Source organism: Schistocerca gregaria, chromosome 2 (assembly GCF_023897955.1).
Source record: "Schistocerca gregaria isolate iqSchGreg1 chromosome 2, iqSchGreg1.2, whole genome shotgun sequence".
NCBI lineage: Eukaryota > Metazoa > Arthropoda > Insecta > Orthoptera > Acrididae > Schistocerca > Schistocerca gregaria.
The window spans coordinates 1031497756-1031514527 of NC_064921.1; the positions used below are offsets into that span (position 1 = coordinate 1031497756).

The window sequence follows — 16772 nt, forward strand, 5'->3', positions numbered from 1 at the left end:
AGATTGTTGAGTATGGTGTGAGGTCATTTCTGGTAGTGAGAGACTTCTGATTGCTCAACAGTACATCATGGCATTCCGGTCATGTGATAGTACCATGGTGACATTTTTCAACAATGCTCGTCCCGACATAAACTGGCTGTGTGATATTGAAGTACTGTCATGACCAGGAAGATTCTCTGATCTGTTCCTGGTAGAACATGTGTGGAACGGCTGGCCGTGGTGGCTGAGCGGTTCCAGGCGCTACAGTCTGGAACCGTGCGACCTCTACGATTGCAGGTTCGAATCCTGCCTTGGGCATGGATGTGTGTGATGTCCTTAGGTTGGTTAGGTTTAAGTAGTTCTACTTTCTAGGGGACTGATAACCTCAGAAGTTAAGTCCCATGGTGCTCAGAGCCCTTTGAACCGTGTGTGGAACTGGCTGAGACACCAACTCCATCCCAGTGTCAGTATCTAGGATGTCGAGAACCAGGTACAACAGCTTGTCTCAGGAAAGGACACAAAGGCTTTATGTTTTCCAGTCAAACCTGTGCTTACACCCAAGCGAGAGAGGGTGTAATATCGTGCTGATAAGTGGTCTCATGCAGCCAAGGACTTCGTAAATTTCTCGATTATGTAATCACTGCAATAATATCACATATCCTCTCAAGCTGTGGAGTTTCATTTCATTTCCTACTCCCCCTCTGGGTGCTTCACTTTTTTGTGTCAGGCAGTGTGTATTATTCGTCACCCCATTTTTGTGTGATTCCCGCCTCATCCCTTGGAGGCAGTCTTTTCAGCTGACTACTTTACTTGATGTGAGAATTACCGAACTATCAGTTTAATAAGTGACAGCTGCAAAATACTAACACGAATTCTTTACAGACGAATGGGAAAACTGGTAGAAGCCGACCACGGGGAAGAGCAGTTTGGATTCCGTAGAAATGTTGGAACACGTGAGGCAATACTGATCTTACGACTTATCTTAGAAGAAAGATTAAGGAAGGGCAAACCTACGTTTCTAGCATTTGTAGACTTAGAGAAAGCTTTTGACAATACTGACTGGAATACTCTCTTTCAAATTCTAAAGGTGGCAGGGGTATAATAAATTTGTACAGAAACCAGATGGAAGTTATAAGAGTCGAGGACATGAAATGGATACAGTGGTTGGGAAGGGAGTTAGACAGGGTTGTAGTCTCTCCCCGTTGTTATTCAATCTGTATATTGAGCAAGCAGTAAAGGAAACAAAAGAAAAATTCGGAGTAGGTATTAAAATACATGGAGAAGAAATAAAAACTTTGAGGTTCGCCGATGACAGAGGCAGCAAAGGACTTACAAGAGCAGTTGAACGGAATGGACAGTGTCTTGAAAGGAGGATATAAGATGAACATCAACAAAAGCAAAACTAGGATATTGGAATGTAGTCGAATTAAATTGTGTGATGCTGAGGGTATTAGATTAGGACATGAAACGCTTAAAGTAGTGAAGGAGTTTTGCTATTTGGGGAGCAAAATAACTGATAATGGTCGAAGTAGAGAGGATATAAAATGTAGACTGGCAATGGCTAGGAAAGCGTTTCTGAAGAAGAGTAATTTGTTAACATCGAGTATAGATTTAACTGTCAGGACGTCGTTTATGAAAGTATTTGTTTGGAGCGTAGCCATGTATGGAAGTGAAATGTGGACGATAAATAGTTGGGACAAGAAGAGAATAGAAGCTTTCGAAATGTGGTGCTGCTGAAGATTAAATGGGTAGACCACATAACTAATGAGGAGGTATTGAATAGAATTGGGGAGAAGACTAGAAGAAGGGATCGGTTGGTAGGACATGTTCTGAGGCATCAGGGGATCACAAATTTTGGGCAGCGTGGAGGGTAAAAATTGTAGAGGGAGACCAAGAAATGAATACAGTAAGCTGATTCTGAAGGATGTAGGTTGCAGTAAGTACTGGGAAATGAAGAAGCTTGCACAGGATAGGTTAGGATGGAGAGCTGCATCAAACATGTCTCAGGACTGAAGACCACAACAACAACAACTTTACTTTAAATAGGACTATAATTTGATGGGGGCAGTACAAAACCAGTGCAAGGTAGACAGTTAAATTTCTTCCCGAAACCTTACACAGAGGTTCTGCCAGCAACGAGCGCCGTTACCTTGCACGTCCTGGAGCAGAGAGTGTGTGGAGGCGGTGAGGTTGAAGTCGGACTTGGCCCTGGAGAGGCGCGGCCGGCTGGCGGGCGCGGGCTCCTCAGCTGCGGAGCGCAGGTCGAGGCAGGAGGCGTCCACGGAGCGCGCCTTGCGGAGGCGCGACGCCACCGAGGCGCGCCCGTCGTCCACGTCGTCGTCGTCGCCGCCGGCGGCTCCAGCGGCGGGCGGCCGGCAGTGCCCGGCGGCGAGCGCCGCCTCCACGGCCGGGGGCAGCGCCTCGCGCGCCTGCGCCACCTCCTGCCACTCGTCCAGCCGGCCCTCCAGCGCCTGCTTGCCCTGCGCGTGCGCCACCAGCCAGTGCTTCGCCAGCGAGCACTGCCGCTCCAGTACGAACCCGTACCGCCGCCGCTCCTGCGTCAGCGCCTGCAATGCGACGCTTCCTGTCAGTCTTCAGATGCTGCACGTTGCTTGACCGATGTCACTGTCACCTGACAACTTGCCTTTCGCGGGCTACCCAAGCACGACTCACGCCCCGTCCTCACAGCCTTAATTCTGCCAATACCTCGTCTCCTATCTTCCAAACTTTACAGAAGCTCTCCTGCGAACCCTGCAGAACTAGCACTCCTGAAAGAAAGGATATTGCGGAGACATGGCTTAGCCACAGCCTGGGCGATGTTTCCAGAATATTTTCACTCTGTAGCGGAGTGTGCGCTCATTCTGTTTCCAGTAACTGTTTAGCTCATACCCTACGCGCTGATAAGCTCATTAAATTAATGGAAGACTGAGCTTAAAAATCTCAAGGTAGGAGTCACTGTAGAACAAAGTTCAACTAAATCATTTAAGATAAAAAATTGTCAACCCAAGGATCAGTGTCGGCTTCCCTTTTATACTGAATAGCCAAAGAAACTAGTATAGGCATGCGTGATGATGATGAAGTCCCGTACTCCGTGATGTAGCGGAGGGGAACGATGTGGGAGACACGCACCGCCGTCCTAGTGGAGGAGGTTTGCCATTGCCTTCCTCCGACCGTAATTGGGACGAATGACGATGATGAAGACGACACAACAACACCCAGTAATCTCGAAGCAGGAAAAATCCCTGACCCCGCCGGGAGGCGAGAACGTTACCGCGAGACCACGAGCAGCGGACGTAAACACGCAGAATACATCGCTGCAGTCGGCAACACCTGTGGAAGACAGGTGCTGCTACAATGGCAAGTTATCAAGTTTTAAATGAGTTTCAACGTGGTGTTACAGTCGGCGCACGAGCGATGGGGCACAGCATCTTCGAGATAGAGATGAAATGGGGATTTTCCCGTACGACCATTTCACGAGCGTACCGTGAGTATCAGGAATCCGGTAAAACATCAAATCTCCGACATCGCTGCGGCTGGAGAAAGATCCTGCAAGAACGAGACCAACGACGACTGAAGAGAATCGTTCAACGTGACAAAAGTGCAACCTTTCCGCAAATTGCTGCAGATTTCAATGCTGAGGCATCAAGAAGTGTCAGCGTGTGAACCATTCAACGGAATATCACCGATATGGGTTTCCTGAGCCGAAGGCCCTCTCGTGTGATGACTGCACGACACAAAGCTTTACGCCTCCCCTGGGCCCGTCAACACCGACATTGTGCAGTCGATGACTGGGAACATGTTCCCTGGTCGGACGAGTCTCGTTTCAAATTGTATCGAGCGGATGGACGGGTGCGGGTATGGAGACAAACTCATGAATCTATGGACCCTGCATGTTAGCAGGGGACTGTTCAAGCTGATGGAGGCTCCATAATACAGTTGGAGTGATATGGGACCCCTGATATGTCTAGATACGACTCTGGTAGGTAACACGTACCTAAGAATCATATCTGGTCACCTGCATCCATTCATGTAAGCTGTGCATTCCGACGGACTTGGCAATTCCAGCAGGACAATGTGACACCCCACATGTCTAGAATTGCTACAGAGTGGCTCCACGAACCCTCTTCTGAGATTAAACACTTCCGCTGGCCACCAAACTCCCCAGACATGAAGGTTATTGAACACACCTGGGATGCCTTGCAGCGTGCTGTTCAGAAGAGATCTTCACCCCATCGTACTGCTACGGATTTATGGACAGCCCTGCAGTATTTGTGGTGTCAGTTCCCTCCAGCACCACTTCAGACACTAATCGAGTCCATGCCACTTCGTGTTGCGGCACTTCCGTGCACTCCCGGAGGCCCCACACGGTATTATGCAGGTGTACCAGTTTCTTTGGCTCTTCACTGTATATCCTTGGTGCCAACGGCGAACGAAACACTAGTTCCAAAACTGCTCTCAACTTTGGCAGCAGTGGCCAGTCTGCACCATTTATGACAACAATATTATTTATGACATTACAATTAAATCACTACGCTTAGCTGCATACAGGCGTTGATATACGTCAACGGGGACAGGTGAAAATGTGTGCCCCGAACGGGACCCTAAACCGGGAGCTCCTGCTTACATGGCACACGCTCTATTCATCTGAGCCACCGAGGACACAGACGATAGAGCCACTGCAGGGACTTATGTCTGCCACGCCTCCCGGAGACCCACATTCTCAACTTATTGTCCCGCACTATATTCATAGTGTCTCTGCCCATTATACTCTTTACTCGCGGCTTTTTGCCGATTCCCGTAAGAGTTCGGGCACTGTTTGTGCACCTGCACACAAGAAGATTGTCAAATGGCCGGTTAGCCTTAACTATATATCTATATATGAAGATGGTATCTGTTGTTTCGGACACGTCCGAAAGAACAGATACCGTCTTTATATGTATAAAACTATGTATATCGTTGTTAGTTGAAGACTGTCTCTGTTTAAATTTCCGAACCTATGTAAAATTACCATATTAAGAGTATCTTAGAACTTGATGTAGCTTCATTGTTACATTTAAAAAAATATAGTGCCACCATCTTGGCTATGTAGCTTAATAACAGAGATAAGTTCATCTAGCTCGTTTTACAAAATTTAATTACAAAAAATAATGATTTTTCTTAAAATCTCAAAAAAGTATATGAATTAGCTTCATGGAAACCTTAACCATATATTTTTATGATAAAATGAATCTAAGATAGCTTCATGTGAACTCATACAATGAGTTTTTATGATGCAGTGCATCTAATTCTGAAAGCAGAAGTTTATACCTTTAATATTAAGTGCCTCCTAGAATTTTACAAAAAGTGGATTTTCGAAGGAACCAATTAACGAAGCGTGTTAGATTCGTGATATTTAACCATTTAATAGTCTTACATAATGTGACCAAGTTCTTAAACAATATTCAGATATTTAATTTAGATAAGTGTATGGTGCAATCTCTTTGTTCGCAACTCACGGCACGTGCTAGATTGTTGTCTTGACCTTGACCGAGCGACGAGGAAAACTCGATGCTTCACCCACCTCTCGGTGCTTGCTTGCTTCCTCACAGCCAGGAACTTGTTTTCTTAGATCTTCTTTTGCTAGTACATAGCTGGAGAGCACGTTTTATTCACAGAGCAAAAACGAAGAAAAGACAGAGACTGACCGTCTTGAGGCTGGCCTCGCAGAAGGCGTCCATCTTGGCGCGCTGCTCCTCGAGTGCCTGCAGGTTTCTGACCTCGCGGTCCAGCGCGCCGGCGGACGTCTTGGCGCGCGACTTCTTGCGGTGCTTCTTGAGGGCGGCCTCCACCTTGCTGTACGACTCGGCCTGCTGCTTGTGCTGCTGCAGGAAGCGCTTCTGCTCGCTCTGCAACCAACACGCGTCCACACTCAGGGCTGTGTGAAGCAACAGGACACTGGGAGGCGCTAGATTAGATTAATACTAGTTCCATGGATCATGAATACGATATTTCGTAATGATGTGGAACGAGTCAAATTTTCCAATAATGGCATAATTAAGTTAAATTAACAACATAATTAAGTTAATATAACAACTTTTTAAAACTTGTTTTAATATTTTTTTTGTTTGGTTTTTCCTTTTTTTCTTAATTTATATCTCAAAATTCCTCTATGGAGTAGAAGGAGTTGTCATTCAGAAATTCTTTTAATTCCTTCTTAAATACTTGTTGGTTATCTATCAGACTTTTGATACTATTTGGTAAGTGACCAAAGACTTTAGCGGCAGTATAATTCACCCCTTTCTGTGCCAAAGTTAGATTTAATCTTGAATAGTGAAGATCATCCTTTCTCCTAGTATTGTAGTTATGCACACTGCTATTACTTTTGAATTGGGTGTGGTTGTTAATAACAAATTTCATAAGGGAGTATATATACTGAGAAGCTACTGTGAATATCCCTAGATCCTTAAATAAATGTCTGCAGGATGATCTTGGGTGGACTCCAGCTATTATTCTGATTACACGCTTTTGTGCAATAAATACTTTATTCCTAAGTGGTGAATTACCCCAAAATATGATGCCATATGCAAGCAATAAGTGAAAATAGTCATAGTAAGCTAATTTACTAAGATGTTAACACCAAAATTTGCAATGACCCTTATTGCATAAGTAGCTGAACTCAAACGTTTCAGCAGATCATCAATGTGTTTCTTCCAACTTAATCTCTCATCAATGGACACACCCAAAAATTTTGAATATTCTACTTTAGCTATATGCTTCTGATTAAGGGCTATATTTATTAATAGCGTCATACCATTTACTGTACGGAACTGTATGTACTGTGTCTTATCAAAATTCAGTGAGAGGCCGTTTACAAGGAACCACTTAGTAATTTTTTGAAAGACATTACTGACAATTTCATCAGTGAATTCTTGTTTGTCAGGTGAGATTACTGTACTTGTATCATCAGCAAAGAGAACTATCTTTGCCTATTCATGAATATAGAATGACAAGTCATTAATATATATTAAGAACAACAAAGGACCCAAGACCGACCCTTGTGAACCCCATTCCTGATAGTTCCCCTGTTTGGGGAATGTGCTGATCTCTGCATATTATGAGAACTGCTTATGTCAACTTTCTACACTCTTCCAATTAGGTACAAATTAAACCATTTGAAACTGTCCCACTCATGCCACAAATCTTGAGCTTGTCTAGCAGAATTTCATGATTTACACAATCAAAAGCCTTTGAGAGATCACAAAAAATCCCAATGGGTGGTGTTCGGTTATTCAGATCATTCAAAATTTGATTGGTGAAAGCATATATGGCATTTTCTGTTGAAAAACCGTTCTGGAAACGAATCTGACATTTTGTTAGTACTTCATTTTTACAGTTACTCGTCTTGGAAAGAGCTAGTAAGGAATCGAATTAAATTAGGAAATGAGACATTTAAAGCAGTAAAGGAGTTTTGCTATTTGGGAAGCAAAATAACTGATGATGGTCGAAGTAGAGAGGATATAAAATGTAGACTGCCAATGGTAAGGAAAGCGATTCTGAAGAAGAGAAATTTGTTAACATCGAGTATAGATTTAAGTGTCAGGAAGTCGTTTCTGAAAGTATTTGTATCGAGTGTAGCCATGTATGGAAGTGAAACGTGGACGGTAAGTAGTTTAGACAAGAAGAGAATAGAAGCTTTCGAAATGTGGCGCTACAGGAGAATGCTGAAGATTAGATGGGTATATCACATAACTAATGAGGAGGTATTGAATAGAATTGGGGAGAAGAGGAACTTGTGGCATAACTTGACTAGAAGAAGGGCTCGGTTGACAGGGCATGTTCTGAGACATCGAGGGATCACCAGTGTAGTACTGGAGGGCAGCGTGGAGGGTAAAAATCGAAGAGGGAGACCAAAAGATGAATACACTAAGCCGATTCAGAAGGATGTAGGCTGCAGTAGGTACTGGGGGATGAAGAAGCTTACACAGGATAGAGTAGCATGGAGAGCTGCATCAAACTAGTCTCAGGACTAAAGACCACATAACAACAACAAAGCTACACAAGAGGACTGTTGGTGATGTGACTGAAAAGTGGAAACGCGAAGGAACAAAAAAACAGCTAACACCTCACCAGTGCATTGTTCAAGAATAGTTATTCGTCCGTTGAGGTAATGAGAGCGTTAAGACCCCTGCAGAGCAAAAATCATAGCGATGTATAAGCGTCTGCGAAATCGAAAGTTTTCCTGCTGTTCGTTAAGGACGTTACCAACAGAAGGGGAAAAATGGAATACATCGGTAATCTACAAACCCACCCCGAAGATACAAGATAACCTGAAATTGCCCAAAGATGTACCCAAACTGCTGGAAACAGCAGGGGGGGAGTGGGGGCGTATATGTGGGTAGAACAAAAAACGGACACAAAACGATTAGGAGAGCACAAGGGAAAGTGTAGGAGGGGAGATATTGGCAGGAACACTGTTGCGGAACATGCTTTGCAGTCAGGAGGTCACCATATCCATTTTTCCACAGGATTCAAGTACGGGTAGCCTCAAGCAGACACCACGAAGGGCTTGACAGAGAGTCCATAGAATTGTTCAACACCCCAATAATTTCAATAGGAAGGAGAAGGGCGTGAAACTGAATGATCTCTGGAAGAAGATGTCTACGGCTCTTCCACCATTGGGCGAGAGCAAGAGCAGACGACGGCAACTGACAACGGCCAGTTACGTGCGGTTTACTCAGAGCATGTGACGTCAGACCATTGGGCAGAGTACGCGTAAATGGAATTTTTATGCCTCAGTAGTGAGCCAGGGTGTGAATGGAATACTCAAAGAAGCTACCGTCTCCCTGAAAAATTTCCTCCGCAGATGGGGAGGAAACGCTGGGTTTTAATGTAAAGTCCATCAGGTCACTGCATAGTAGCCCGGAGTATTTTATTAACTGTGGCATTTCCGGCCGTGAAAGTTTTCATTTTGCAGCCATAGCTCAACCAAGACCAGGCCCATCTCATGGACTGACCGACGGAGACCGTCCACAATGGCGTCGGGTGGTCGTGAAAAACCGTGTGTTATCAGCGCAAGTTCCAAAGTACCAGGGTTGAATGAAAAGGAATGTCTCCACCTTCGTTTGGGTGGGAATATTTTTATAAATCAAACGCAGAAATAATCCTTAAAATGCGATCTTTAATTACCAATATTCACATTTCCACGTAATTGCTAGCCAGTTGCATACATTTCTGCCAAAGATGAACAAGTTGTCTCAAGCCGTCACGGAAGAAATCGACGCTCTGTTTCTGCAACCACAATTTCTCAGGTCTCACAACGTCTCATCAGAAGCATAACGATGTCCCCGCAGACCGTCCTTCATTATCGGGAACATATGGAAGTCAGACGGTGCTGAATCTGGACTGTATGGAGGATGCCGTACGGTGCCGAGATTCAATCCCTGAAGATCTGCTGTGGCGGCACATGATGCGTGTGGTTTGGCATTGTCATGCTGTAGGAAAACATTTACCTTTTCCTTTCGAACCCTTGTTAGCTGTGTTTCAGAGTTCGCAGCGTTGTTATGTAACGCTCTGAATTTATTGTTGTTCCACGATCAAGGAAATCGACATGGATAGGACAATCTGCGTCTCAAAACAATGTGGCCATGATTTTTCCAGCCGAATGTGTCGACATTCCATAGACTGACGTTTCGTCTCCGGGTCGTAACTGTGTACCCACGTTTCGTCTCCTGTCACAACTGAATGGAGAAAGGCGCCACCTTCATTCTCGTACCGCGAGAGGAGTTCCTGGCAAATTTCAAGTCTGTGTGCTTTCATTTAAGGATTCAGCATGCGAGGTACCCATCATGCACAGATTTTCCGATAGCCAATCAAAGCGACAATGTGACCCACACGTTCTTGTCAAATGCCAATTGTGCTTGCAGTTTCTGTCTGAGTGATACGACGACCGTCCTGAATCAATCTGTCAACATTCTGCTTGTGACATTTGGTGGCTGCTGTCACAGGACGTCCAACTGTTTGTTTGTCACGCAGGTCAGATATTTCCGCCTCAACATCTTTAAACTTACTCGTCCAACGACGCACAGTACTCACTTAAACACAATCACCAAAACTGCTTTCATTCTCTGATGAATCTACTTTGCAGTGACGCCTTCTGCTGTCAAGAATTCAATCACGTTGCTTACATGGCATTGACCGCATTGCCTGCGCAGATTTCCATACTTCACACTGTAACAACACACCCGTCCAGTGTTAAGGCTTCCCGCTAACTGGAGCTGTAGAGAAGAGGCTACGGAACAAGCCAGTACCTGCAACATGCCAACTGTTGAAAAGTTACGAAGGTGGAGGCATTACTTTTCAATCAGCCCTCGCATTATCAGCAGTTCAGCTAGCTCAGCGTGCATTGGAAGCTAAAAATAATGGGATACAATAGTCGAGCAATTCCTCACTAGCCACAATTTACTGTACTCAGTGATAACCGACGCTTAAGGTGGTGTAAAGGGCGATGCCACAGGAGTGATGAATCACCTTACCCTCTTCGGCAATCCGACGGAAGGGTTTGCAAATGCCGTAAAGTGTTACCTGGCACCATGTGTAGTGTCAAGAATGAACTACGGAACAGGTGTTTTTGTGGTTAGGGTGTGATTTCCTTATTGGACTTCAGAAAACGATAAATGCGCAATGACACGAACATATTTTACAATATTGTGTCCTGCGTACAGTAGAGGAACAGTTCAGATACTATGACTGTTTATTCAGCATGTTAATGCATCGTGTCATAAAGTAGCATTTGTAAGGCAGTGGTTTGTGGACAAGAACATTCCCTAGTTGGAGGGCTTGCCCAAAGTGCCGAACTGAACACAACCTTTGGGATGAGCTTGAACGTCGATTTAGATGCAGGTCCGATCGTCCAACCTTCTCTTGTTTCCGCTATTCTTGAGGACAAATTTCAGCCATCATCCACAGACATGTACTGAAAATGTCTCCAGCAGAGTTCTAGCCGTCATAAAGGCGAATGATGGACGCGCCCCATATTGATATCGAATCACACGAGTCCGCATGCTGTTGGTCGGATAGGGTAGGAGAGAGGAATTGGCAGAAGGTAGCTTGAGGCCAGGGCGTCAGTCATGGCTGGATAGCTCAGTCGGTAAGGCTGTATTACGGCTTCGATTCCCTCTGGGATACTCAGGTTTATTCAGCAAGGAAGTTACAAAGGAGGTTACAGTTCTACATCCCGTCTTCACTAAGATCATCAGATTCGGTTCACTGATTCTATCTGACAACAATGGTACGAAAAATTATCACCACCTCACTCACCTAAAGTTATTGTATGGAAACAACGAAAAATGTGATTTTTGGGTGGGGGTAGGGGGGAGTTTTCGGACAGTTATCTGAACTCCACTTGTTCTGAGTACGAGTCTAACATCAATTTGGAAGCGAGAATATATGTTTAAGGACGCTGAATGGTTTTTCTGCGGCATACTAGGTTTCACTCTTTCGCTCTCTGGCAAAAACCGACGTTCCTCTGTACTAGTAGTGTACTCAGCGTATAACAAATCAGTAATGTTCGGAGATGAAACTCACCTTGCGTAATGGAATTTGCAACTGGATACGTCTTTCTCACAGGCTCAGTTGGGATCGCTGTGACGTTGTATGGGTGGAGGTAAAAAACTTTTTATTACTTTATTTTATGTTTTGTTTGTAGATATACCTTTAGTTCGAAGTGAGAAAAGCAACAAAAGAGATATACTTCTTAAACTGGATGAAGTAATGGCGGAACCAACATTGTTGTATGGAACTGAGTGACGCCTACTAAACGACAGTTCAAATGTATAGAATATTAAGAGATGAAGTTCCTGACATCTGTATGTGGCTACAAATTAGTTGGCAGGAAATGATCGGAGAAGAAAAGAGCGAAAATAGAAAACATTCTTAGTGCCAAATCTGACATCTGTCAGTAGAACGAGAAAGCAATGTGCCTCAGTTTGTATGTAAAACACTGATAAGGTATTCTGATACTATAGAATTATGCTGCTCACCACATTACCGCAAAAACAATGACAAAAATCAGAAAATAAATACTTTATGAAGAACATTCTTCTAAGTACCAGACCGGGAAACGGACTGGTTCTAAGTGCCAATAAGAAAGTTTTTATAATAATGCTATTTATTTACACAAATAGCGCCGTTACCGGTTTCGATCCCACAGGTTCACCTTCAGACGACTGTTCACGTTTATATAACATTCGTTGTTGTCTACTTTAAAAGAAAGAAAGGAAACCGGCGATCAGACCCTGAATGCCACGCGGCAGGCAACCGATCCCCTTGACCCACTCAATTACGGAGGGGGCACGTTGTTTACATTACCTGTTGACAAAAAACTGCCAATAACAAATGTAAACAAAAACCAACATACTATAAACGTGAACTGCGGGCGTGAATATGAACCTGTCCGTTCGAATCGGATAACGGATGCATTATTAACAATGGCTGTTTGCTGTTTTATTCTTTGAAAGAAGCAGCTTGTATTTAGTACACAGCCACGGTCACAAAACTGTCAGTTTTCGACAAAATAGTCGGAGGAAGGAAGAAAGGTTGGATTTTTTTTTCTCGTCGACATCGAGATCATTAGAGACGGATCACAATCTCGGCTTGCGTCAAGGATGGGGGAGGAAATCGGCCTTGTCCTTTGAAAGTAACTATCCCGGCATTGGCCTGGAGTGATTTAGGGAAATCACGGAAAACCTTAATCTGGATGGCAGGACGCGGGTTTGAACCGTCCTCCCGAATGCGAGTCTAGCATGCAAACCTCTGGGCCACCTCAATCGGTCAGAACTGTAGGAAGAAAGTTTTTATTACAGTTGACACTAATGCTGAAGCACTACTTTTTATTTGTGATGATACAAGTACGGAAATTAGGTTTTTAACTAGTATAACTTTTAACTAATAGAACTGCAGGTAACTTAATCACTTCCCATATCTTTTAAAGTCTGAAACACCAGAGAGAAGCACAGCTTGGCACGAAGACCATCTGCCATCTGTTAACCCGTATTTGAAAGACTCTCTCTATGGTTTGTCACCTTGATCAACTATAGGGACACAGTAATACAGTACCACTAAAAACTCGTTTTGTGAAAAAATAGCACTCAGAACGTTTTTCATTACCATTCTTAATATGCAATCTGAGTGAGGAATTAGGGAAGTAAAGGAACAAACGAAAATATCACATAACAAAAATGCGAGAATCCAACACCTATGTCACTGCTGAAGTGTAAAAAAAAGGGAGGGGCAAAATACTTGAAGGGTGACAAACTGTGTATCTGTCCTGAATATTAGACAGAGATTGAGTACGGTTGATTTTGATGAACTATTTATTGTGAGCAGAGCGGTGGCTCAGGAATATTAGCACTATTCACTAATATGTATTCACTCTGTTAAAAATGAACGTGCAGATTGTGTCTTCTTCGTATTCTGTTTCATCCTTGACTCCTAATTAAAAATTAAAAAGGAAATTAAAAAGGATTGAAAATTAAAAAGGATTGAATATTAAACGTATAGAATTTAAGGAAACCCATGAAAAATCTTAATGTGTATTGTTGCACGGAGTTCTGAGGCCCGCCCTTCTATCACGTGAAGTAAAGTACTTTAACATTGAACCAGCGCTATAAATATGCTGGAATACGCTGTTCTCGAATTAAATAGCACCCCGTTTTTGTATATTAACTAGCGATTACCATCCAAATTGTTTGAATTACAGTTAGGCTTAAAATTCTTCTATATACTGACCATCTGCCGATTCAGAGGGATGTTGCGTAATCAACAGGTATAAAGACTTCGTGTTTGCACACAAAGCGCATTTCGAGAGCACACGTTCCAGATGACACTATTTTGGTTCTATGTTTTACTGGATGCGACCATCGCGGTATAGTGATTGACAACAATGGAAAACAGATTAATAATAATTGTCAAAAATGAGTTCTTCATTAAGAAACTAAAAGATTTTTTCCATTTGTGTTGTGTTCTATAGCTCGTATAAATGGATATTGTTTATACAGTACTTATCACTAAACGCTACTAAAAACTTAATTATGTGTCATCTACTTCCGACACCTAGCAGAGCTGAAAATGAGTTGTATTGCAGGTCCAGTATTGCAAAATATTTTACATGTCTAATTAATACTGTCGAATCAATAGTGTCTAGTATACGGCACGAATACACAAAAATGTCGAGAATGTTTGGCTGATAACAAGCGTGCAGATAATGCCCAAGATGAATGAACAGTTCAGGAGATGAGTTGCTTGAGTGGTAAGTGACACGAATTCATTTCAAACTGTCACACATACAGGAAACAACAGACTGAATCATACTTGAAGACTGTAATACCAACTGATCTGCTGCCTGCTTACCTGCACAACTTTTGTATCCTTTTCTAGATTGGTCTCCAGCGGAACAAGCATGTCTACGTAGAATGCTTTGAGCTGAAACAGAAATTCCATTTGTGTTGCTCAGTTCTGTTTGCATTTTTTAAATAAGATGGTAATTTATGATGAACTGTTGGAATTTTAAGTGAACAATTTAGACTTCAGTCAACAGTTGCAAGAAATAGAAAAAAATAAAGACTCCCGGCACTCACCGTGTTGATCTGTTGAGCCTGTATCTCCTTGTATACATCAACGATTTGCATCAAAGCAGAACCTGCGAACAGCAGAGAATTGTATAATGAATAATTGTCAAAGCACCCTTTCAGCGCGATATTCTCTGTTTACACATATCTTTTATTGACATAGTGATAGAAACAAAATATACAGTAGTGTTTAGATTATGAGTGTAGTGATATTTGAAACCTGCTCTGCGAAATGAAAAATTCTTGTTACGTTATGTTCTCGAGACTCTTATTTTTGGCCAAGTTGCAGTTCGTAATTTATTGAGATAATTCCTTATTGTATCCCTCTGGTGGAAGTTAGAGAGAATGAAGTGACAACTGTAGGAAGAATTCCAATAAAAAAGATCCCAGTTTCCTTCAGTGAATATCTGCTTTGCTGATGGTACCAGTGGTTGACGTTTATTTACGAACATAAAATGTGGACGCAGGAAAATAATGAACAAGTTGTGACACAGAGTTGCCAAATTGCTCAAAAACTATTGTGGATTAATTCATAGAGTTATCAGGAGCGTGAATAGCTAATCACAAATGCAGCTAACTTCTAATAGTGCTGTGAAAGAATCATCAATCATAAGTGGAAATAAATGATCAACGGATGATATTGCTTCATTATCTGCCATTTATTTCCTTATGTTATCGTATTAAAGACAGTCGGCTTACGTTAGCAGTTGGAATAGCTGTTGTCAAAAGTATGACAAACTGCAGGATTTATATTTTTCGTAACAGTGAAGGTGACTGGTTGGAACATCATGGAAACATAAAGCAAATGGATTCATTGATGTATCATATAATACAGTATACGCGAGTCCGAGAAGTTCTAGCGCCTGGTCAACAATGTTAGAGATTTACGACTAAAAGAACTATGAGCATACGTTTATTTTTTAACACAGTATAGTGTAAATTCTGGTTAAACAGCTGCCTGTATGTATTCAGGGAGGAGTTGAAACGCCATAACGTCTTAATGTGGAGTCAAATTATCAAGGGCTCAGGCCTACCCGGCGATGGTCAGAGGAAACCCATTTTTATTCCTAGAAGATAATATGAGGTGTCTTCTGCCTTCCCCAATGTACTATGAAGGCAAAAACGATCGAATAACCGTCTGAAGGAATAATCACATACCTACATCTTTGGTAATACTTTCACCATAGCGTCTCAAACGATTCCGAGCACTTAGTGTACTGTCTAATGGCTAACTGTAATTGAACGCTAACCCAAACAAACAGCCTATCAAACCTTGGAATATCTCAGCGAAAAAACGTGAAAGTTGTCATGAGTAACTTATGAGGACAAAACACATATGCCCTATGTGTATTACGTGTAATATGTGACTAGGAGAGCACTTTTCAATTACTCTTCGTTTCTTTCAAAAGCATGGCCGCACGCCCATTTTACATCTGACGTATTTTTCAAATTAAAAAGTTTTCGGTAATCAGTTTGAACGAAATGTTGAAAAACTGTAACAAAAGAAAAAATAGTTGAAGATAGATTATCAATGTTAAAAAAATTCGTTCCTTAGCTGGGAAGACTTTTTTAAAAAGGAAATATTTCAAAATTAGAAATAAAGCATTTACAGTGTTCAAAGCATTAAATGGCGGTAATGAATACTGAGAACTGCATGAAATCAATGTTGTAGTTTCTTATGACTTAATAATGATTCTGGTAATTCATTGAAGATGGTAAATACCGTTGCCTACAAAATGAGAAGATTTACTTCCGATACTGATTATTTGGGTGAGGGAAGGTTTAGTGGCGGTGTGAATACGTACTGCATGTGGAGCAGTGATGGGGAAGGTGAACTGGGGCGTGGGATTGAGTATATTGTGAAGAGTTTGCGATTTAGAGAATTTGGAAGATGCGTATAATAGATCCGAACGGTTGTGTCGCAGCTATCAAGAGACAGATAAAACAACACAAGATAAAATATAGAAAAGTATTATAAAATATAGGAAAGTATAGCAAAACAAAATGAAGTCAATAACAGGAAAGTAAATAAAATGAAAAAGAAGAAAGTACAGTGAAGTAATACACAAGTTCGGAAAGTAAAGCAAAGTAAATATAAAAGGCAGAAAAGCAAAGCAAAGTAATAAAAAAACTAGGAAACTAAAGTCTTCTATAAATTGCTGTTAAATAACCGCACGATTATTGTAATTT

The 16772-nt window shown here is 42.3% G+C and overlaps 1 protein-coding gene across 2 annotated transcripts in view; it reads right to left on the reverse strand.

The window, feature by feature from the left end:
• Nucleotides 1-16772, reverse strand: part of LOC126335551 (brain-specific angiogenesis inhibitor 1-associated protein 2-like) — an 850912-nt gene that overhangs the window by 35893 nt on the left and 798247 nt on the right. For both annotated transcript variants that reach the window (XM_049998952.1, XM_049998953.1), the window contains exons 4-7: nucleotides 14592-14653; nucleotides 14365-14436; nucleotides 5664-5864; nucleotides 2129-2546 (exon numbers count right to left, since the gene is read on the reverse strand). In XM_049998952.1, the coding sequence (XP_049854909.1) occupies nucleotides 2129-2546; nucleotides 5664-5864; nucleotides 14365-14436; nucleotides 14592-14653 (753 nt within the window). The remainder of the gene's footprint in view (nucleotides 1-2128; nucleotides 2547-5663; nucleotides 5865-14364; nucleotides 14437-14591; nucleotides 14654-16772) is intronic.